Source organism: Danio rerio, chromosome 16 (genome assembly GCF_052040795.2).
Source record: "Danio rerio strain M-AB ecotype USA chromosome 16, GRCz13ab, whole genome shotgun sequence".
Classification (NCBI taxonomy): domain Eukaryota; kingdom Metazoa; phylum Chordata; class Actinopteri; order Cypriniformes; family Danionidae; genus Danio; species Danio rerio.
Window position 1 is genome coordinate 47,641,836 of NC_141036.1, and position 25,150 is coordinate 47,666,985.

General features: G+C 35.2%; 1 protein-coding gene across 4 annotated transcripts in view; it reads right to left on the reverse strand.

Moving 5' to 3' along the window:
• Positions 1-1,216: 1,216 nt before the first annotated feature.
• The window catches only part of gramd1a (GRAM domain containing 1A), a 59,119-nt gene continuing 35,185 nt past the window's right edge, over positions 1,217-25,150 (reverse strand). For all 4 annotated transcript variants that reach the window (XM_087287700.1, XM_087287699.1, XM_087287701.1 and 1 more), the window contains 12 exons: positions 24,132-24,250; positions 21,823-22,081; positions 18,611-18,773; positions 18,304-18,447; positions 15,393-15,514; positions 13,408-13,550; positions 13,217-13,320; positions 9,284-9,505; positions 8,833-8,926; positions 5,049-5,156; positions 4,842-4,962; positions 1,217-2,580 (listed from right to left, as the gene is read on the reverse strand). In XM_087287700.1, coding sequence (XP_087143826.1) covers positions 2,485-2,580; positions 4,842-4,962; positions 5,049-5,156; positions 8,833-8,926; positions 9,284-9,505; positions 13,217-13,320; positions 13,408-13,550; positions 15,393-15,514; positions 18,304-18,447; positions 18,611-18,773; positions 21,823-22,081; positions 24,132-24,250 — 1,695 coding nt within the window. In that variant the 3' untranslated portion in view covers positions 1,217-2,484. The remainder of the gene's footprint in view (positions 2,581-4,841; positions 4,963-5,048; positions 5,157-8,832; positions 8,927-9,283; positions 9,506-13,216; positions 13,321-13,407; positions 13,551-15,392; positions 15,515-18,303; positions 18,448-18,610; positions 18,774-21,822; positions 22,082-24,131; positions 24,251-25,150) is intronic.

Below are 25,150 nucleotides of genomic sequence, written 5' to 3' on the forward strand. Positions count from 1 at the left end.
TGACCCAGTGTTCAGTGAAATGTTGATGTCAATCCTTGAGTTCTGCTTGGTCCTTAAACGTCCAGCTTCAGGAAGGACTGAGTTCTCACAAACGTTCAGCCCAAAGTTCACTTCATTTATGACATGCACAGCTTTTCAAAGTGCACTTCACTTAATAGTGACCGACACATGCACACTAGAAAGATTCATCCTCGTCCAGTGTTTAAAAATTATATTTATGCCTGTTGAAAACCATTCACTCATCAGCCGCATGTGTCATCTTTAAGCTTCTTTTTTTCCACAGACTGTGTAGTTTTGACAGTTTGTGGACAGTTTTAATTTCGTCAACAAAAATACAGACGAAAAACATTCATAGACTGGCTTGAAATAAACTTTATAGGTTTGCTGTGCCAATTTTGTGACTAAAAACTATGCGATTATTCACACCCATACTTTTTGATGTTCCTACTTCTGATGTCAAGTTTCTAACATTCTTCAAAATATCTTCTTTTGTGTTCAACGAAAAAAAAAAAACTCAAATTGGTTTGAAATAAGTTGATGGAGTAAATGATGTTAGAAATTTCATTTCTAATGAAAGTATTACATGCTGATATAGTTTCTAATATCCGTGCCTTCTCATCTTCGTCTATTTTTAAGACCTGTGCGCAACGGCATAACTTTCGTCGCACTTTTTGTAATTTTTTTGAGACATTTTTTGCCATTTATAACCAAACAACTTTCCTTAGAGATGAGACGAATTGCCCTGACATTATTTGCCGCTTAATAAATCACCTAAATACTCTTTTACACAAGATGGCGCTAAGCAACTTCACGCCTCTGACACTCACTTGTTGCCCAAAAAAAGTCATCACCATCATGCCTTTTTCCTTATTTATCGCATACCTTTTTCCACTTGTGTTTGACCTCGACCACAGCAGCACAAAAACACACGGTCAAAAGCTTGCATGAAAGGGTTAAAAGCCATGAATGAAAATAAAGTGATGAAAAACTCTGTCAGTATGCGCGCTCACGTTGGCGCCCTTTGTTTAGTCATGACTCAAGGAGAGGGCCAGACGGAATCTGCGGATGTGTTTTGCTATTTTGGTAAAAATCTGCAGATTTCTGCGGAACTATTTGGGGAGTATTATAACTTAATATATAAAAACAAAAATAATAATTTTGAAACTTTTATTTATTGTTTAAAATTCAAATCCAATTAGATTCACTTTATTTGGTAAACAAAGCAAGTCTCTCATATAATATATCTACTAAAAGACAGAAAATATAACTTTACAAACTGCATTGTACATAAATTAGATGAACATTTTCATATTAGTCAATAATATTACTGAAATTAATATTATTGACTTATATGAAAATGTTCATATTAGTCATGGTGGGCTAGATTCCGTGTGGGCCTACTCATGAGCCGTTAAACATCAGTAATAAGCGCGAGTGAAAACTTTGGAAAAAAATATTTTAAATAAACATTTTCACCCTTTCTTGTTGACAAAATGAACACTGCAAACAAACTAGTGCAAAACAAGTTCAAAGCATGAATATCAATTCAAAGCATGTGCATAAATTGCGCATAAACATTAAAATTGGGCAGTGCATGTACAGTACGCAGATACTGCTCCGATGATAAAACTCACCCCCTTTTACTGCTATAGATCCTTGTGTAATAGTAAAAACTGAAGTAACTTTGGGCTTAACAGTAACTGTGAACAATTCAAGTTTGATTCCAGTAAAACTCAAGTTCCCCAACACCTCAGCGACACAAACTTGCTCCTCTCACCGGTCAATCATAAATACACAGGGTTTAAAAACAGAAATAATAACTAAAAACATTAGGGAGGATAATAACAATCATCACTCTGATTCTCTCTACCTCAAGTAAGTAACAGTTGTCCATTCCACTTCTTTCTTTAAACTCAACTTCTAATTGTCTTTACAATTTGTCCATGTGATTATTGCTAAAATGGGAACTGATTTTAAAACCAGTCGCTCCACCAAACTCTACATTGGTCCTTGTTCGAGCAGAAACACACGTGTATAGTTCAAGTCTGTTCAATAAATACTGTAATGGTCTGACACGCTTTTGAACAAGTTCAGTAACCGCTCTGACAAACAAAAACAAGATGCGAGAAAAAGCGGTCAATTCTCTCGCAGGAAAACATAAAAACATATCTGTTGTGAAGTGAAATGACGTCTCCTAGCAGATTGGAGGTTGATTCGAGTCCTCCAGAAGAAGAGAAAGACGTTTCCCTCTTTTCCACATCTTTTAAAAGGTCCACAATCAATTGCAGATTTCTACAAGTTCAGCTCAGACACGCAGTACATGATGCAGTGACCGATGCTCCCATGTGTGTGTTATTGCTTCAGACCCAGAGTTCATGATGTTCATGTTGATGGTGTGTGGGTTTTATACAGTCCTGTATCTGCTCCTGGATACCCGACCGAGTTGAGCACCGTCTCCTGTGTGTGATGTGTGTGTTTTGCGGGTCACTGATCCGCCAGTGTGTCCGGTTCGGGATCAGACTCCTGCTGCCCCTCAGGAGGAATCATTCCTCTGTGGAGCTTCTCCAGAGACTGCTTCATCTATACCACACACCAACACAGCTTAAAAGCGACTCAAAACCAACATGCTTCACTTGTTTAATGAAGAGGGGTTAGGAGCAAGTAAGTTGGGGTAGGTGTAGATGTTAATAAATCACAACCGGTGACTGTGAGGTTGGGTTTAAGGTTGTGGTAGGTGTAGATGTTAGCATAACACAATAGTTTGGACTCAATGTCATGTAGAGATATACAATAGATCAATGAAAACTCCACAATGTTTGGACGGCCCACTTGGAGCTTCAGTCCCATCCAATTGGAGCTGACCTGTGCATTTAGAGCAGGCTCCGACCTCCTTTTATATTCTTCTTGTTTAGAGGGTTAGTTTTTTAAATAATTGTCGCAACTGTTTTTAGCAGACAACTTTTTTTCATCCATCAAATTACTGTATAGTGTTGTCAAAAATATCGATATATTGGTTAATATCGATACTGAAACATTTTAAAATGATTCAGTCTTCATTAAGTAGGTATCGATACTGGATTTGCTCTCTACAGCCTCTCTTCTTACCAGCATGCGGGGAGATGAATAACTATAATATTATTAAGTTAACACTTTTGTTTTAATCAGAAAACAAGATGAGATTGTAGTTTTTTATTTTGTGTAATTATTGTCTTTTGACTTTTTGACTGCTGATGTACCTGGTATAAGCATTATATGTATATATTTAGTTATTGTTTCATATTAATTTCATATATGTTGCATATTTTTAATGTTGCCGAATTTGTTTTTTTCCACAGTATTGAAAAGGGTATCGAATATTGACATTTCTCAAGTTGGAAATTATAGTATAGTGACAACACTTTGACCAGTGTTGAGGAAAGCTACTTTTAAAAGTAATGCATTACAATATTGAGTTACTTCCCAAAAAAAGTAACTACAAAAAAGGAGGCTTGAGGCTTTATCTCATTCAGAACATTTTTCTTCTTCTTTTTTTTTTTTTTAAATAGAGGAGCTCTACAATTAACAATACACTGTATAACCCTGTATAACCCTATATTTACCTTGAATCAATTTTTTTCTTGGCAGAACTTCCTGACCCATCTAAATGCTGTATATACAGATTAATGAAAGTTTAAAGCAAGGCGTTTGCTACTTTTTGTCATAATAAAAAGTAAAATCACTGTTGATCCAAATAATCCTCTTTTCCCTTTCTTCCATGTGTTCAAAATAATGAGAATATTTCCATCTCAGAAATGTAAGGCTCTGCCCTCTTCATTTCTGTCTGTTCTTGCATTCTCTCATTGCGTGATTTAACATCACTACATCATTTTAATTTAGCAATTTTATTTTTTAAAAGTCAATCAACTAAACTAAACTGTAAATCGAATTACATTTTTTTAAAAAGTAACTCAAATATTACTACTCAATTTTGAAAAAGTAATTTGTTACTCTACTCTACTCTACTTGTAAAATTGTATTAAGTAACTCACATTACTTGTAATGCATTAACACTGACTATTACTTTATGATTAAAAGTTGAACATATAAAAGTCACTATGTAATCAAAATTGTCAATTGCTTACCAATTGTCAGTTTTTATTATTATATATGATTGGTCTGCACATATAATTATTACGTTTTAAATTATGTAACTGTAATCTTCATAATGTGTCATGAGTTATTTTCAACCCTAAAACTTTTTTAAACAAGTACTGTCATTCAGTTTAATTTTCATCAGATCTTTTACAATGATTTAATAAAACTGTAAGTAACCACTTTTTAAACCTCTATTATAAAAAAAACCCACATTTTCACCTGAAAGTGAAGATTTACACAAGTAAAATTTGTTTTAGTTTTAAAACATTTTAGGTCAATAAATATTTGTTTTGTTAGAAACATATGTAGGTAATATACAGTTGAAAGTAACATTGTTAGCCCTCCTGCGAAGATGTAATTTTTAAAAAATTAAGCACTATTTTACAGAATTTTCACATAATTTACTATTATGTTTCCTCTGAAGAAAGTCTTACTTTGAAATAAATAAATAAATAAATAATATATCCAATAACTTGCCTAGTTAAGCTTTTAAATTGCAAGCTAATAATGAAAGAACTAGTAGGATATTATGTACTGTTATCATGGCAAAAACGAATTACTTAATTAAAAACAAATCTCTGTTGAACAGCACTTGGGGAAAGTTTCAAACTTTATGGGGGTTGGATAATGACATCACGGATGACCTGTCACTCACATTCAAACAAATCAAGTTCAATCAAATCCTGTTATTCAGAACAACAACGCACCTGATCCAGAAGTGTGACAGACGACTGTAAGATTTGCTGCCACTTGTTCATCTGGGCCTGATGAAACTGCCTCTGGAGCTGCAGGACCTGAGCCCACTCTCCAGCTGACTGAGGAAGAGGACTGCAGAGAACATCATCATCACACATCAGCTCCAAAAACAACTGCATGGGTGTGTGTTTACAAGCACTCACTTAGCTTCATCATACCTGTCAGTTAAAGAGTATGAGTGCCAGGTCTCCAGCGTATGTGCGGCCCGCTCCAGCGCCCACAGTTTATAAAACAGCATCATGTTCAGAGCCACCAGAACCACCAAACTGCAAGGAAGAAGAGAAACACCTTTCAAATATACTTGTCTATATTTGACACACACAAACACACACAAACACACACACACACACACACACACACACACACACGCACACACACGCACACACACGCACACACACGCACACACACGCACACACGCACACACACGCACACACACGCACACACGCACACACGCACACACGCACACACGCACACGCACACACGCACACACACACACGCACACACGCACACACACAGTGTTTTCCTTAAAGCACAAAGTCTGAGGCTCTACCTGACACAGATCCTACACGCAGGAGGAAGCGAGGAAAGCAAGATGAGAAAGAGAGGAACAGCAAGGAGAGATATTAGTATGCAAACAAAGGGAGGAACTGAAAAATTTTATAGACAGACACTTGTTTAGTTGAGCTGTGTTTTTGTAAATGAGGACTATGCCAGGAAAAGTGTGTTAAATGGCATAGTCAAATAGCGTCTATAACATGGGTGGGTGGGTGATATTGCAAAAAAAAAAAAAAATCAAGATATCATGTTTCATTCCATTCGATATCGATAATTATTGAATAATTTAACAATATATTTAGTTTTTTTTACCATTTTATTTTAATTTACCAAAATTACTAAGGGGAATAGAATTGATAGTCAAAAACAAAAATATTTAAACAAAATATCTGTTTTTCTTATAACAAAATAAACATCAGTGCTAATATAGATTTGCACTATCTGTATTTTGTACTGTCTGGAGCCAGCACCTAAGCTTTTCACTCATCATAGCACACAAGCTGCTGCTGATGTGATAATAAGTGATTTGATTTGATTTGAAGAGACTCTTAGGGTGCTTTCACACCTGTGAATCGATTCAGTTGTTCCGAAACTGGGATAAAAGTTGTTACATTGTTGCTCTTTGTTCTTGGTGCGGTTCGCTTTCACACTGCAAAGTTTCTAAACAGACCAAAAGAGCTAAAACAAGTAATGTGTTAGTAAACTCTCCTCACATTGGTCAGAGTTTCATGGTTTATTTTGCAGAGTCACGCTCAGCTGTCAGGGGGAGGTGGTGGTTTGGTGTTGTTTGACAGTGTGCACGCGACGTGTCTGAAGAGCAAGGAGGGATGCGGTGGAGAGGGGTGAGAAGGGTGTGCAATGTATTTGAGAAACGGGAGAGAGACGCGCCATTTCCGGGAGATTATCACTCATTTGTAGGCATCCGGGAGTCTCTGTGCATTTGTGGGAGACAACTGAAACATCCGGGAGACTAGGGATGTCTGGAATGACCTCCCGCCCTACTCATAATTCTCTCTTCATATAGCCGTATGCCTATTACATATCCATAAAACACTAATATAACCAGGCTTGGATCATATCGCTTTCTCACTACAATTGATCCGCTCCAGAGTTTGTTTCAATCGAGCCGAGACCACCTCATTCAAGCGATCTCAGATTGATTGATTTGCCGCTGATCAGAGCGCGATTGGTGGTTTCACATATGCCAAACCAACTGCGCTAACTGAGCAAACGAAACAGGTTCCGAAACAAAAGTCTAGGTCTGAAAGCACCCTTAAATTTAATAAATAAAATGTTAAATGTTAGAAGTGTGTGGTAAAGGTACTGTAGATCAACATCAGTAAGGTGTGAATAATATTGATACAATCAAACTCTGTCAACAAAAGTACTTATGAAGATCAAATCTGACCTTTTAAGTAAAGGAACCAACCATCATTATTCAAATGCATACTGCAACATTACAAATTGTGAAGCTGAATGTCTATATTACCCCCTTATGCTAAAAACTCTTTCAGATGGGGAGCTAGTGGCTGGGTTGCACCAGAAACCAAAAAGCCTCTATGGCGACATCCTTTCATCCTTTTTTATTTACAATCTCATCACTGCTCATTTTCACGTGTGTTGTTATTCTGACCTGAAGTGACAACCACAAGCACGTGGATTCGATTTCCATTACAATTTTTAATGCGCTTTGTACTCGTGCTCCCCTGGCATCTCTTGTAACTAGGTGACTAGGCGTATCTTGTAACTGTGTATATTGCATACAAAGTTTGAAGCAGACCGGTTAGTTCTACTTGCATGAATTGGGGTGCACATGCGGCATTCGGAAAAGTTCTGATGTTTTTCACCTAAATGTACCTGGAAAATGCGTGGATGTCATGTATGTGCCACTTGCACACCATATGTGCAATGCTCCCATGTGCGCGTCATGCAAGTCGTGCGCCTTCATTGGAAATGACAATCTGATACCCTAAGCTTATTGGCATCACTGCTAAGGCGCGCACTCAGCAGAGCAGTCACATTTTAATAAAACTATAGCCTTCGTACCGAAACTTCATACCGAACTTTTTTTTTTTTAATCGTTATTGACAGCGGTGTTCAGTCAATAAATACCGATTTTAATCGCCCAGCCCTAATATATGTACTCACTTTCATTGACTTAAATATAAAACAGATAGATATTTAGCAGCATGTCCAGTCTGCTTTTATTTCACTATAACAAATGTGAATGGGTTTCCATCCTTAGTTTAAAAAACAGGAAAAATCCCAAATGTGCGTTAGGTTTGTTTCCATCAAGCTGTTAGAGCAGCTGACTGTAGTACTGGTCACCTAGCAACCAACAGCAAACTAAGTCAGTGTAATGGAAATGACTTAAATAGGTGTAATTCACTACGTCTTTATTTTACGTCTGTCGAGTTTATTCAGCAAATACATTTCCATCTTGCATTATTCCATAAAACATTTAGCCGATTAAGGGGTTTTTCTCGAAATCTTTTTTATTTCTAACACTCTTTTATTAATATGATACCTCAAAATGTGAATTAAGATATGGTGATAGAAATCCAGCTAATGTAAGCAAAATCACTCACATGTGACATTTCACTTGACTAAATGTTAAATATTCAAATCTTAAACTTAACACTACCATTCTGTTTGAAAGATTCCAAATATTGCATTTTGAACCGAGGGATTCCTATAATACATTAATGCACAAAAAATATCATTGCTCTTTTTTTTTAAATCTGAAATGGTGCACTCAATATTTCAGATATTGGAGGAGGCATAAAACGGTCACTGTAAACCCCACCTATCTAAAAGCATACTTTGTTCTGAATGGTCAGATCTATTCTAGCCTGTTGTGATTGGTCTACTGTTTGCAAATGTGTTAGAAACCAAACGCCTATTAACATTTATGAACTTTATACATTGCTACTAATTTTTGTTATCATAAAAAAAAGAAAATGGGTAAATATTTTTACCATGGTAGGACAATTTTGTATGCACACTCTTTAAACACCATGTAAAAAAATGTATATAATAGCCCATCGTTCCATTCGTAATTCACTTTCAGTGTAAAGGAAAAAAACAACAATAACCTCTAAACATCTTTTTGGTGAAATCTTTGAGTAATTGAAGTATTTGTGACACAAAAAATAAATATCAAAATGTGTAATTCAACAACTCAAAATAGTGTGTTTAGTGCTGAGCTGAAAGTGCTAAAGAAGCCAGGACCACGGTGATGACAGCCTGCAGTCTGAAAGAGCTCAGACTGGATTTAGTAAACCTAAAGCAGGTCTGATGACATCAGCGGCTCATGTTAATGTTGACATAACAAAAGCGCACAGGGTATTATTTACTGAACATGCCGCCAAAAGTGAAAGCACTTACATGAAGCTGACGATGAGCAGGATGGTTGAAATGCTGTTGTTGTTGCTGCCACCTCCAGCACGCCACCTCTCTCCTAATTTCATATATTGACCACCTAGAAAACCAGAAAATCCTCGTCACAGAAGAACACATATAAGGAAAAGCCAGAATGAATAATAATTGATAACTAATAGTTCATGTATTATTATCAGTTAACATTTTTTGTTTTATGCTTTTAAATGTTATTTTTATTTAATTGCAAACAGTAAATTCAATATATCATATAAATTACATGAGTATTAAAAACAAACCAACAGACATTTTGTCTGTGTACTTTTTCTCAGAAGAATACAACGTAGATTCTACATTTCAAAATAGTCAAAAATAGCATCCTGTTTACTCCAGTAAGAGCAACTCCATGTTTCACCACTAGATGTCATGTTCCTGTGCTCTCCGGCCTCCACTGACTCACCGGCTTCCCTCCTGTCCCGTTCATCTGTGATTCTGTCTCCCCGTTCTCCTCCTCCAGCTGCCTCTCTGTCTCTGTCCCGCTCTCCTGCTCGTCGGGGACAGGTGCGCTTGCGCCTGCGCAGGCCGGGAGGCGTCTTGGTGGAGTCTGGCGAGGGCATTTCACCAGCACTTACTACAGTAACCTCCGTCTGCAAGAGCGTCTCCAGCTTACACACCTCCATCTCTGAGGATCAACACACAAGATTGTTTAAGCAACAGATGACCAGATACCTTTTAAAACCATTGATATTCAATACCATTTTTGATAACATAGAGAAATACTGCAACATCATTCAATTAAATTACTGCTTCATAAGGGCTGCATGATAATGGAAAAATCTGGAATTGCAATATTTTATTTTCCTGTAATAAATATTGCAATATGAATACAGCTTCACAAGTTGGTTTGAATAGCTCCAACTGATGGTTTTCTGGGAAGTCTAACAGTATTCAGCTATGGAAATTTAACAATTACAATACAAAAAATACTTTTCTTACTTTGCTTTCTCTTATTTCTAGTATTATTAATACTATTTGACATTTCTTAGATCAAGTAAAAATACTGTTTTATTTTCACCTTCAGAGGAAATAAGGCAAAATTAAGAGTTTTTTCTTAAAGCAAGCACAAATATCTGCCAATGGGGTAAACAAAATTATCTTGTTTTTGCTTTGAAATGTTGATATTTGGACTAGAAACAAGAGAAAAATTCTAAGTAAGAAATGTTTTTCTCTCTCATATAAATACAGTAACTAAATACAATTCTGTAGCTCATGGCGATTCAGACTTCATATTGCATATCTTGCGATGTGACTATTGTTTTCATCGATGATGAAATGATATAGTGTGCAGCCTTAAATCACATGGCCTCTTTTCCTGGAGATATCCTCTAAAAATGTGTATGACCAGGGTTTCTAAATATCCTAAAAAATCTTTCTACAGTAGTCATTAATTGTATGCATTTTTTAATTACTTTTATAGTTCTTTTTAAAACACTAATTTATACGTTCACCTGGCTCCACAATGCAAAACTTTGCCGACAACTGTGAATTGTGAATGCTTTCATACTTCACACGCAATACTATTATTTTTAACAACAGGAAGCGACTGTGAATAACTGTCATGACGAAACACTGATGAAAAAAAGTTGCTAAATGAATTAAAGGGAAAGTTCACCCAGAAAATTCTCACCCTTTACTCACACTCAAGTGGTTCCAAACCTTTATGAGTTTCCCTTTTTTTGTTGAAAAAAAAAAAAAAATATATATATATATATATATATATATATATATATATATATATATATATATATATACATACATATATATATATACATACATATATATATATACATACATATACATATATACATACATATACATATATATATATATATATATACATATATACATATATATATATATATATATATATATATATATATATATATATATATATATATATATATATATATATATATATATATATTGAAAATGTTTGAAATCTGTAACCACTGACTTCCATGGTAAAAAAACAAATACTATGGATGTCAATGGCTTTTGTTCAACAGTGAGGGGTGAGTAAATCGTGAAAGAATTTTTAGTTTTGGGAGAAATGACTCTTCATTAATTAATAAAATAAATAGGTTGTGGATAAATTTGGAGGACACTCATAGAAAAGACTGAAAAACACTGCCCATGCACCTCAATTCTTCAGCACTTATGCAACAGTGAAGAGAGAGAGCAGCAGCTTTTACCAGCCAGTGGCTGCACATGGTTCCTGAATATCGTAAAAGTGAAACAGCAGATAAATATGTTTTTAATTACAACTGATTTTTTATTCTACTTTAACCTTCTGAAAAGAAACAGTGTCATGTAAAAGGTGTTAATGTTATTTGTTTGTTGTTATTTTATTGTTGAGAGCCAAACAATTAATGAAAAGGATGCTATTACTTTATGCACTGAAAGTTCATTAAGCTAGTACCATTAATGTGTAAATTTGACTATGACAGAATTTCTTAAAACTTACTGTACATCTTCCTTATGGTACCATCTATAGTTTTGGGCATTTTATTTTCTTATCTTATGAAAAGTTCAAGTGCTGTTAATTGTGACCCTGGACTTCAAAACCAACTGTCAGTGTCAATTTTTGAAAATTGAGATTTACACATCAACTAGATACAACTATCCAAAAAATCTGCATTCTGAGGCTTCAAAAAAAAAATTTTTTATTAAAAACAGAGAAAAACATGGATAAATTTGTCTTTATGAAATGATTAGCAATGCACATAACTGACCAAAAATTGACTAAACTTACTGACCAGGAAATTTACAAAAGATCTTTATGGAAATATATTTTAAAAGTCAGTGTACACAACAGAAGCATCTGTGTACTTTAGGTGTGTACTATTCCATAATGCTATTAAAATAAGAATACTCAACCAGTGTGTCTGTAATTGCATACTTAAATTCATACTACATAGTACATTCAAATTCAAATGTAGAACCTATTTGACTAGTATACGCTTTCAGCTTAATTTATTAAATTTGTGTGTACTTTGTGTACGACTTTAGTCGGTTTAAGCTCATCAAAAACCTCTGTTTACATGGTTTTTAAATACAGAAAAAAACATAATGAAATCGTTATATATAGTTGAAGTCAAAATGATTTGCCCTCCTGTGAATTTTTCTTTTTTCAATATTTCCCATATGACGTTTAACAGAGCAAGGAATTTTTCACAGTATTTCCTATATTTTTTTTCTCCCAGTGAAAGTCTTAATAGATTTATTTCGGCAAATGGCCCATTTCCACCAAGTGGTACAGTACGGTACGCTTTTATGGCCATTTTCACTGTCAAAAGGTAGCAAAAAGCAAACCGTACCATACCACTGTTTGGGTACCCTTTCCAAAGGGTTCCCAGCACAACAAAAGGGTACCAAAAGGCAGAGAGTTAGCGTATTTTTATATTTGAAATAACAAACTTCTTGAGCTGATGATAATAACGTGTGTGTGATTATTGAAGTGCCTTAGACACTCAATCCTTTTAGAAATTGACAAATGCGAGTAATGCACGAAAAAACAAAGATGGAGCCCCAAAAATAAAGGAGCAAGTGTTTTTGAACCCAAATAAGGACTAAATGTATGCTGTGTGTAGTTTTTCTGTACTTGATAACATATCAGAGACTGTAAAGGTCTGTATGTGTTCATATATGTTGCATTTATTTATTTATTTTATATAATTACAGGCGTTACAGTAGGATATTCTGCACTGTCATTGATCTGCAGTTATAGAATTCATAGAAGGTCACATTCATAGAAGGTTAGAGATGAACATTTATACACAAGTATCTATGTGTATAAAGCATCTGTGTTGTGAGAAGTGCTTCCCATATGATATGCGAATGACCCATACGACTTTACTGTAGACATTTCCTCGAGAGAGAAGGACGTTGACTGCAACTTACTGTCATACACCACATCCACCAAAAGTGTACCACTCGTATCCTTTAGCAGTGGAGACACAAGCCTGATAAAGGTGACCTGTACCGAACCGTACTGTACCACCTGGTGGAAACTGGCCTTAAAAGCAGTTTACAATGCAATCAATGACTTTCCAAGTTACCCAAACTTGCCTCATTAACCTAGATAAGACTTCAAGTGTCATTTTAAGCTAAATACTAGTATCTCGAAAAATATTATGTACTGTCAACATGGCAGAGATAAAAGAAACCAGTTATTAGAAAATAATTGATTAAACTATTATGTTTAGAAATGTGTATACAAAAAATATAAAGGGGTCTAATAATTCTGACTTTAACTGTATTTTAGTATTGATACATACCAACATACTAAAACTTTTGACAACACTAGTCTGCACCATAATGAGACCCTCCTTACCCAAGTGTCTGTAATACTCCTCAATGCCGCTCCAAGTGTTCTTCTCTATAAGCGCTTTGACGAGACTCCAGGGCTGCTTCCTGTAGCAGATATCAGACGAGACCCTGCAGGCACACGCACAATGGCTCGCTCAGCTGTGTTTGCCTTTGAAGCACAACAATGCATGTGTAACAATGGTCAGGAAGCTGTACCTGAGGCGGCTCTTGTGCTTGTTGACGGAGGTCAGGCAGTATCTGTGTACAGTGTAGAAGTAGTCCTGGTATGGGATGCCTGAGGTGATGACCTCCGAGTCCACCACGTAACACTCGCTCCGGGAGCTGCTCTTATGGAGAGTCTGGAGAAAGAACACAAAATGCAACAAAATCGATAAAACAAATGGAAAACATTAACGGAAAGTTACGGGTTTAGAACAAGAGAAAAATTTTACTTGAGAAACATTTTAACTTGTATTTCAATTTGTAAATAAAAAAGCAAGATATATTATGATAACAGGATTACATAATTATATTTTTTATTATGATAAATAATGAAGTATTATCATCACAATTTTAGTTTTTCTATTGTTTATACGTTTTTCTGATCAATTTCATATATTCCCTTAAAGTGTATTATTATTAACGTTACATCTTTCTGACATATAAAGAAATTTGGCTTTTTTATTTTTAGGCATCAACAATACATATATTTTTGGAAGATTAGGCATTACAATTTGATTTATTTCCCCAAAGCTGTAATAATACTAACATTACACATCTTCCAGACATAAAAAAAGTAAAAATTTTGTTTATTTTTACTATCATTTTGAAAAATTTGGCATCACAATTTGATCTATTTCCTCAAAGCTGTAATATTATTAACATTATTTATCTTTCAAACATAAAAAAGTAGGCATTTTATTCATTTTCAGGTATCATTTTGGAAAAAGTAGGCATCACAATTTGATTTATTCCTGCAAAGCTGTAATATTATTACATTACATATCTTTCAGAAATAAAACGTAGGCATTTTGTTTATTTTTAGGCATCAGTTTGAAAAATATGGCATCACAATTTGATATATTCCCACAAAACCATCATTTTACATGTAAAGAAATTTGGCTTTTTTAATTTTTAGGCATCATTTTGAAGAATTAGGCAACACAATTTGATTTATTCCCCCTAAATCTGTAATACTATTAGCATTACATATCTTTCAGACATAAAGTAGGTATTTTGTTTATTTTTAGGCATCATTTTGAAAAATTAGGCATTATAATTTGATCTATTCACCCAAATGTGTAATAATATTAACACTACATATCTTTAAGACCAAAAAGTATATGGATTTTGTTTATTTTTGCCATCATTGAAATATTATCAACATTACAGATCTTTCTAACATAAACATATATATTTTTTGCCATTTTCTTTTTTAGTTTTAGGCATCATATTGAAGAAATAGGCGCCACAATTTGATTTATTCCCCGAGATCTGTAATATTAATAACATTACATATTTTTCTGACACAAAATTGAGCACTATTTGAAACTCTTTTAGAATTATTTCCAGAAATCAAATATTTTTTAGAACTATTATATTGAATAATAATAAAAATAAATATTTTTGTGATGTCAGCACAGAATTAGAATTACAATTAGAAGTCTTTATTGTCCAAACATGTGGAAATTCATATTTGGCCTCACAAATATACTTGACACGACAATACAATACGCAAAACACAAAAACTTCTTGCTCCTCAGATTACTAACATGTATGACAATTTTGCCTGAGGAATTACAAATAGAACCGTAATTAGATACATAACAAATACACTGCATTAAGCTTAAACTTTTCCCGCAGCATAAAATATTCTTCAGCACAGTCTATAATATAAAGTAACATTAGTTTACTGCTTAAAAAGAAGTTAAGACTTTAATTTAAGATTACAGATTACAAATGACTGTTCACCAATAACTCACCCTCATGCAGTTTTAAATATATATGAGATTTTTTTCTAATGCTTTTTGTTCAAAGAGGGCAAAATCACTGTAATTTAACTCATTTTGAAGCTTACTGACTTGTATACAGGTTTGGAACAGCATATGGGTGAATATATAATAAAAAAACTTTTCCTTTTTCACTTTAATAAGTATGAGGTTGACAGATAAACACAAGAAGAAAGATGTGCATGAACCCACCTGTGTTTCCACCACAGGGGCAGTTTTGGGGCCGAGCGGGTTGTTGATGGCGATGGTGTAACTCAGAACTCTACTGCTGCTCCCGCTGCTGCTGTCCTGCTGCCACTCGTGCACTGACAGATCTGGGCCAATCACACCACAGAGAAACAGCAGAAAAAGAGCTGTTAGAGGACCGAGGGTGGATGATTACAGTCAGAGCACTTGCAGGGGCACAGAAAAGGGGGCAATTATCCATGCAGACAACATACTGTAGAAAAAGAGCCTAGCACAAGAAAATACACCTCTAAAACTGCACTGCAACACTGATCTAGCATTACTATTTTGAAAGCATTATCAAAGTTATGGATAATAAAAGGAAAAAAGAACAAGGCACTAGGAACTTTAAAATAGAAAAGAGACTGAAAGCACATGGTCAAGTTCTCATTTTCTGCTTCAGTGGTTTCTATAGGACAAACAGCTATGGGAGAAGAAGGAAAGGGAGGGAGGAAAGAGGAGACGTGGGATCTGAAAGCTGCAGGAAAAGGCAGTAACAAAACAGCAGAAAGCAGCCATGCATTGAATAGTCAGCAATAAAGAGTCTAAGGTTTCAAGAAAGCAGGAACCCCAGTCCACTAGGGGCAGTGTTTCAATAAGTATGCCAAAGGGCATCAGAGCAGGATTCTGAAAGACAAAGGAAATCTAACAGAATATAATTACTTATAATAAGAAATATAATTATATGATGACTTTTAAAAGAAAACATGCACAATTTAGATATGTATTGTGGTAATTTAACAATAACACACACTAACTGACTACTTCATTTAATATACTTATAATATACTGCTCAGTAAACCAAATATTGATTAGAATTTTGAAACATCTGCAATATTTGGATGGTAAGTTCAGAAATTTGGATTTAACAAAATGGATCCATCTTGGATCAATGGATTAGCTTGCTGCTGGTGGTGTTGTATTTTCATTATGGTAGTGAATTTTTCCCTTTAGTACCAACTGAGCACTGTTTAAACACCTTAATCATCCTGATTGCTGTTGCTGACCATCTTCATAAATTTACGACCACAATGCATCACTTATAATGATGGCAATTTTTAGCATGTTTCCCAATCCTGTTCCTGGAGGCACACCGACAGTACACATTTTGGATGTCTCCCTTATCTGAATAATTTCAGGTTCCAGAGTCTCTTCTAATGTTCTGGGGCCGGTTGCACCAGCGGTGTGTAAGGCCCCATTTACACTAATACATTTCCGTGAAAAAAAACGCGTTTTAGAATGAAAACAATTCACGTCCACACTGGCCTTTCACTCAGCGTTTCTGAACAACTCTCCATTCACACTATACCGCTGATGCACATCACTTGACCACACACACTCTGGCATGCACTGCAGTAATGAGAGCTGTGCAGGTCGGACTGCTGATCGAGGATCTGCCGCTGGATCTTATCTCGCTATATTTGTTAAACGTGATAATTAATTTATCTTGTCTATATCTACTGACATATTCCCTGACTTTGCTCTTTTGAATCTATTACTTGTTCTCAGGAAATGTGTTTTGGCTGAGCTCAAGGATAAGTTAATATATTAATTAATGTAACCACATACACTGATTCAGCACATTTGACTAAATGCTTGCATTTATTTCCGATATTGTATAAACTTATTGTACATTATACTTTTATAATAGCCATTATTGATTATTAAAACCAATATTCAGCAAAACAAAGTGCCCTGGCCCAGTTGGAAGAGGTGTGCCAGAGCGCAGTTCACTTGGACTTTGGTGCAGTTTGCTTTTAGTGTAAGTGCAAAGCGCACCTGAACCCGAAATTAAAGACGAGACAGGACTGTTTCATATGGATTTATTAATCATTCTTACTGTTTAATGAATGCAAACTCATAGTTTATTAAAGACGCAAACCCTCAGCTGCATGTGAGCTGCCCCTTTAACAAACCTCCTAATACCTGCAGCACAAGGACTTTTATGATTATTTATGAGCATTGAAAAAAATTGATCTGAGCGTCGAAATATTTGACTATGTGCCACTGCATAAAAAACAAATAAAATGGTATAACTAAAGAAATCTCGACTGTGCTGAGCAAGAGCACTGCTCTTTTGTTAAACTAAACAGCGCATTATCGATGACTTAAGCCTGATCAGGCTCGGATGCAATGCGAGTGCAGGCCGTCGGGAAATAGGGGAGGGGGACAAGCGTACTTCAGCCCGATTCAAGACTGTACATAGTGTGAGCACAACCTAACTTACACATTACTAAATATTTTTGTGTTGCATCATTGAACTTAGTTTAAATGTAACGCTACATTCCAACAAAAAATTTTACAGCAGCATGTATAACGTAAAAAAGAGATGACATTGAGGAGCTCACGATCATAATGAAGAATGTTCTTCCTCTAATCACAGCTTTAATTTCCTCCCAAATCTCGCATTTTTTTCGGTTCATGAAAGAAGTTTAATTTTCTTTCAAAGAGTGTTTTATGTTAATTTTATCCATCAACTAAAACGAGAATTTTCTCATGATTGAGTTTTTCTCCCTTCTTTTTTAAGATAATTAGCATGTGGTGGAGTAGAGGATTCACATCATGAATGTTAAGCAGACAAATTTAGGGTTACTGTGAGATGCAGTCATGTCAATTCGGAGCCAAATCTATGCTTTCATCAATGTCTTGAAGCTTTAGGGCAGTTCTAAGGGCAATCCAACCTGATATAAGCATAATGTACCTAATAAAGTGACTTGTGACTGTGTAATTCAACAGATTTTTCTTGTACTTAGTATAATTTCCTGAACGAGTCAATCAGTTATTCTTGGTATTTTAATTTTGTAATATAGCGATTCCATTTTGAAAATGTACAGTATAAATAAAAAACAGATTTAAATCCATTAAAGACTGAACTGACCAGTGAAGTGACGCTGTGAGAAGAGGTGCTGTATGAAGTGTGTGTCTGAGAACAGAAGATCGTGGAGTTTGTCCACACCCATGCGAACGACTGTATTAATATGTAATCGGCCGTTGAGGTCCGCACAGAAGGACTCCACCTCACCTGAGGAGATTAAAAGCATTCAAATTAACCAGACTGACATCTTATCAATGATGCACATTTATTTTCTCAGAGAGATAATTGTTTTGAAACTTTAAAATCCTTTTAATCTAAGAAATGAAGGTCAGTGTTAGTTTGGAAGTAAGAAGGATATAGAAATACTCACTCTCTTCCTGAGTGTCAGAGGAATTGCTTGGGTCAGTTGGGAGGTCCTCATCATTGGTCATATCCAATGATGAGAGGTTTCCCAGGTTGTGTGGGATCGAGGGAGGAGACTGAAGTGAGTGATTGGCTGATTCTGACTGGCTGTCCCCGCCTTCTTTTAAAATCTACAAAAAAAAGATGAAGAGAATAAGCTCTCTCATTAAACGTAAAGCTGGAGTAACAAAGAGCTAAAAAAATTAAATACTAAAAGCATAAACACAGAAATGATGCCTACCAAGTTTAATTTAAAGTGGTAAAAGCTAATAAATACTATTTCAAATTCACACTTAAAAATGCTGTTTTATTATCTTTTTTTTTTTTTAAATCAGACTACTAGAAACTAGTTATAAATCAGGCATCACTCATTTTGTGCCAAATGTTAAAGATGGTCAATTGTCTAGTCTCTAAATGAATCAGCGGTTTTGAATGAATCATTTGATAGTATTTTTTGCAATAGCGGAAAGAGTTCTGAAAAATCATACTCAAGATAAAGTGAAAATGTAAAAAATGTAGTGCAAGTAGAGTAAAAGTATCTAAGTAAATATTACTCAAATTACGAGTGAAAAGTAGATCTTTTAAAACTACTAGTGAGTAGTGTGTATTGGGAATTATGTTGTAAAAAGCTGATGCATTTACATGTAATTTGTGAATGCGTGTAAACGTAACATTCTGTAGTGTGTTTAGTTATTGCCCAGCAGGCACACAACGTCATAAGATGTTAGTATTTGATTAGATTTAAGTTGTGATGTCAGTTGACCAAAATTCAATCTCTAGTCAGCGTCTAAGGACAACGTTATTTTGATCTCCAAGAATGACGTCAAATGACGTTGATATTTGGTTAATTTTAGGTTGTGTTAGAAAGTGACCAAAATCCAACGTTGAGCCAACATTTTAAACCAATGTTATATTGACATCAAATACTGACATTTATTCATCAGGTATGGCAACTAAAATCCAGCATATGATAGACGTCATAGTGGAAACATCAAGCTGTACCATCATTAGACGTTGATATTTGGTTGATTTTAGGATTGACGTTGACATCAACGCGATTTTCCTTTGCAAACAAAATACAACGTCTCCACAACTTTGGGGTACAACGTCAATCTGACGTCATGTTGAGGTCTTGTGCCTTCTTGGTGTTTAAGGCCATTTCAGACATCATACAGTAAACATCCGTCATCTTCTCATCAGTGACATGCATCTAAACAGTCTCTGGGTCAATGCGTGTAAAGATTTTGGACATCTTCTTGGACACTTTTAATGCTTCCAAACAGTTTGCTGCAATTATAAAGCGCACATGTCTTAAGGTAGTTCATTATGATGTAATTTACCTTCTACAGTATGTGTGATTTGATTGGACAGGAATCACAGGACTGATTTTCTAATCCTCATAGACAAGAAAAAATAAAGCAGTGACTGCAGGTTGAAGGAAAGTAGTGGAGTAAAAGTACTGATACTGCATTAATGTAATGTAATGAAATGTGTATTTATATAGCGCATGGCCATACACCCAAAGCGCTTCACAATCATGAGGGGGGGTCTCTTCACACCACCACCAGTGTGCAGCATCCACTTGGATGATGCGACGGCAGCCACAGGACAACGGCGCCAGTGCGCTCACCACACACCAGCTATTGGTGGAGTGGAGAGACAGTGATAGAGCCAATTCGGTGGAAGGGGATGATTGGGAGGCCATGATCGTATGGGCCGATAGAGGGACTTTGGCCGGGACACCGGGCTTACACCCCTGCTCTTTCACGAGAAGTGCCATGGAATTTTTAATGACCACAGAGAGTCAAGACCTCGGTTTAACGTCTCATCCGAAAGACGGCACCCACTGACAGTGTAGTGTCCCCTTCACTTTTACTGGGGCATTAGGACTCACATAGACCACAGGTTGAGCGCCCCCTGCTGGCCTCACTAACACCACTTCCAACAGCAACATAGTGTTTCCTAGTGGTCTCCAATCCAGGTACTAACCAGGCTCAGCCCTGCTTAGCTTCAGTGAGTAACCGGTCTTGGGCTGCAGGGTGATATGGCTGTTGCTGACATTAAAAAAGTACTCAAGGTAAAGTTAAAGGACACATTTTTAAAACTACTTAGTAAATTACAATTCCTGAGAAAGACTACTCAATACAGTAATTTTAGTATTTGTAATTTGTTACTTTACACCACTGATTGTTTGAATGCAAAATTAATTGTTTTTCTTTCGATGCACTGCGATGCAGTAATAGGTTCAGTAATAGATCATAACCGGTTATTACGTACTGATGTCATTTGTCTCATGTGTGCTAAGTGGGAGTAGAATATTATGGCGAAGGAGGTGAGCACGAGTAATAAAAACACAGATACTCTGCACATTTCACTGCGTGTGTTTGCTGGACAGTCATTCACTGACACCAAAGTCACAGCGGAAGCCCCTATTTCACTGCTGTGGAGAAAATGAAAGTAAACTCCATTTTTCTCTCTCTCTCTCACTGTGGACCTTTGACCTGCTGGTGTAACGTTTCCTCGACTCTCAGCTCATACAGCAATACTTGTGGATCCAGACACGAGCGTGTCCGCAGAGTGAGATTTCTCCTCTGTGTCTACCATGGATCAGCTGTGATCGCCATTGCTGTTTATCAGTCTCACTCATCTGTGAACACCGCCAGAGCATTGGAGCCAATCGCAGCCTTTTCTGTTGAGCACGTGACCAATCATAGGAGTGTAAGAACTCACTCGACAAAGCTCAAAAAGCAAGCGGGAATATATTTACATTTGTTTATTTGCTCCTAATGCTCATGTTGTTCTGTGAATGTACTTGAGTTTTGTTTGATGCACTCAAAAAGAGTGTTTTCTTTGAGCAGGTCAAATTAAAGGTACAGTCCATATAACTAACTACTTGTATTAAAGGACAAGATTGTGTTACAAATACATATAAAATGCATTTAAAATGTATACATTTTAATACAAGAATTCTTGTGCTATAAAGTAAAATATAAATTTGTGTATGGAAAGCTGGTCAATGCACTGTGATGCACAGAGATATCGAATTGAACGGAATCAATGGCATGATAATCGTAACCGAACCGAACTGTATGACCAATGTAAGTTCACACCTCTAACAAAAATGTAAAGTTTTTCTGACATGAGTACAGTGGCTGGTGTTTGACATCTGCTGGTACTTACTACTGAGGCCGGGACAGCTCCAGTGTTTGTGAACGGGGGCAGTGAGCTCTGGGAACTGGGTGGACTGGGCTCTGGGTCAATGCTGGCCCGAATAGACGGCACCTCCACAGGCTGAGAGGAGGACGAGGAGGATGGTGGAGAAGATCCTGAAGCGCATGGAAGAACTGAGGCAGATGAGGGTGGAGAGGAGCTCGCTGGAGCCACCGGCACTGATCCCAGATCCAGCAGGTCAGTGACGGAGACCGGCTCCTCTCCGGGCCTACAGTAAAGAGACACACAGACACAAGAGTTCAGTCATGTTAAGAAGACTGTTTTTTCTGATTTAACTGATTTACTGTTACTAATAATCCCAGTAATCTATGATTATTTATTTAAAACAATACACAGAATTTTATGTATCTGGAATCCCCCCACAAGAGATTTTCCATCTTTGATATGTAACCCTGATTAAACAAAAATACTTATCAATGAAAAAAAAAGATTGTATTTGGTGACCTTTGTACTTACATTGAATGTCGTTTTGTTTTAATGTTGTCATTTGAAAGTGTTTTTGTTCTGATTTGTTGGAAAAAGGAATAAAATGTAATCTTTATATAAAAATAAACCATGAGCAGAAATGTCAACATATCAGCCATGTTTAAAACTGAATCATTCTGTATTCAGAAACTTGTCCAGCCCATCATTTATTCTATTAACTTACAAATATAACAGTGTGTAAATATTTAATCAGCTTTTATCTCAATTTCAGTAATAACATTGTTTTTATATTAATTTCAGTAATGATATTGAATAATACACATTTGTATATGATTTATGAACAATACAGATTGTAGTGTGATATTTTTTGTCTTTTAGTGTATTTATTATATGAAATATAATTTCAGAAATTAGAAAATCACAAAATTCTTTGTCTACCAAAAAGGTGGTTCGAATTGGTTTTGCATTATAGACATTTAATAATAGTTAAAAAGGCATTATATTTTGTTTAAAGTGTTAAGGTTTTAGTTACTACACTCTCAAAATCATTCTGCATAAATGCATAGATTTTTTTCTGTACAAAAATAGCAAAAAAACATAACAAAAAACCCAAACAAACCAAAAGATTAAAAAAAACATAAATATCTACGTCTTGTCCTTTAGTAAATGTAATATTAAGAAAAAAACTATTTAAAAAAATGGGATACACACACACACACATTTATATGTATATACTTGTTCTATAATGTGAAAAAAAATTTAAAATGGTGCATTTTGACTTTTCTTGTGTTCAAAGGTAATTTTATGTTAAATTGTTTTTTTGTGAAAAACAAAAAGTATTTCAAATTGTTATCTTTTTTTAAAGAAAAAACAACAAACAAACAAGAAAGTAAAATAAAAACAGGAGAAATAAAAGTGCTACAAATTAATACAAACGACTTCTAAAAACTACAATAGTATCTTAAAACAAAGAGATAATTCATCCTATAATTTAAACACTTATCTTTTAGTCATCCTCCACTTGTTCCATACCGTTTTAGTTTTGTTCTTATGTTGAACACAACAGAAGATATTTTGAAAAATGTCAGAATCTGGTAATCATTGACTTCCATAGCATTTTTATTCTTACTATGGATGTCAATAGCTACCAGTTACCTAAAGATATATCATCTTTTTGGCTCAACACAAAAAAAAGTCAGAAACCACACAAGGGTGAGTAAACATTGTGTACATTTTCATTTTTGGGTGAACTATCTCTTTAAGTAACCCTCAAGTAACAGCCGTTGTTGAAATGTTAGTTGGAAAAATATGAGCCACGATATCATTTTACTGGGAGTGCTCAATTCTAACAGATGAGAGTTGGGAAAATGTACTTTCAAGCATCTGAATACTGACAATCAATGACAATCATATATTCAGCAATATTTTCATTGATGGAAGTAAATATGTACAACTAAAAAACATAAGATAATAATAATAATAATAATAAAACATTTTGAAATAATCAAACTAATTACTTAAATAAACGGAGGAGGGAGAGTGAATGTACTGTGATAAATAGAAAGTAAGATAATAGGAAACCTAAAGTAAATTATAACATTTAAAAGGTAGTTTTACACATAAAAAAATAAAACAATAAAAAAATAACTTAAAAAATAAAAATAAATAACTAAATATGCAATACAAGTAGTATGTAAACAATGTGGCCTTTTCAAAACAAACCCCATAAAAACACTAAAGATAGATGCACGCTTTTTGTATCTGTCCTTGTGTCGCAAGGTAAATTTTATAAAACCTTTTTCCAGAGCAGATTTGTGTCAGTGTGGACTCACAGCAGGCCGTTCATATGTTCAGCAGTAGGGGAGACGTAGTCATCATCTTCACTGGTCAGGCCGAGCTCAGTGCCGTAACACTGATGAACGATGTGCCACAGTTCCTTAGGAGACAGAGTCTAAAGAGAACAAAAATAACCTCAGTACAGGGCACTTTGAGGATAAAAAAACTGCTTCAACACCACTTTTGTGAGGCAGCAGAGGTGATGACATAGCATTTAGGACTAAAGAGACATTTTTATGCCAAAAAAATAAAAAAATAAAAATCAGTATGCTAATAATATGAACTGTGTTTTTAGAGTGAAAAACGCACCGCACACAGAACTGAGAAAACCTAGTGATTGTTTCTTTTAAAGTTATAAGATTTGTTTTCAGCATTTATGTCTTTATTGTGATAGTAATAGCAGAAAGCAAAGTGGAAAGCAGAGAAGGCAACGTGAAGAGGAAAGCAGAGGTTTGAAGTGAAAAGATCCTACATGTTGCATTTTTTTTAACTAAAATTATTTTATTTGCAGATATTATTTCACTACTTATCTAAAAATAAAATAGGCATGCATGTATATTTATATATATTACTACTTCATTATTCCACTGTGGTTTGTCAAAATGCATTTTGGGACTGGCTCACTCGTGACAAAATCATATGATCTTGTGATGATTTTAGAGCAGAGTTTATATGTAAAACATTACAGTTTAATTAAGTTATTTTTACATTGAACCTATTTATTATCTAACCAATAACAACAACAACAACAACAACAACATAGCGACAAGGTTTTTAAAGTTAATTATATTATATTATACTATATTATCATTCATTTATTCATTTCCTTTTCAGCTTAGTCACTTTACTTCTTTCCACTTTCCACTTTACTTCTCACATCTTTTTCTAATTTTGACACTCCCTTGTTGGTGCTAGGTGACTTCAACATTTACGTTGACAAACCGCAAGCTGCAGACTTTCAGACTCTGCTAGCCTCTTTTGACCTAAAAAGAGCACCTACTTCTGCTACCCACAA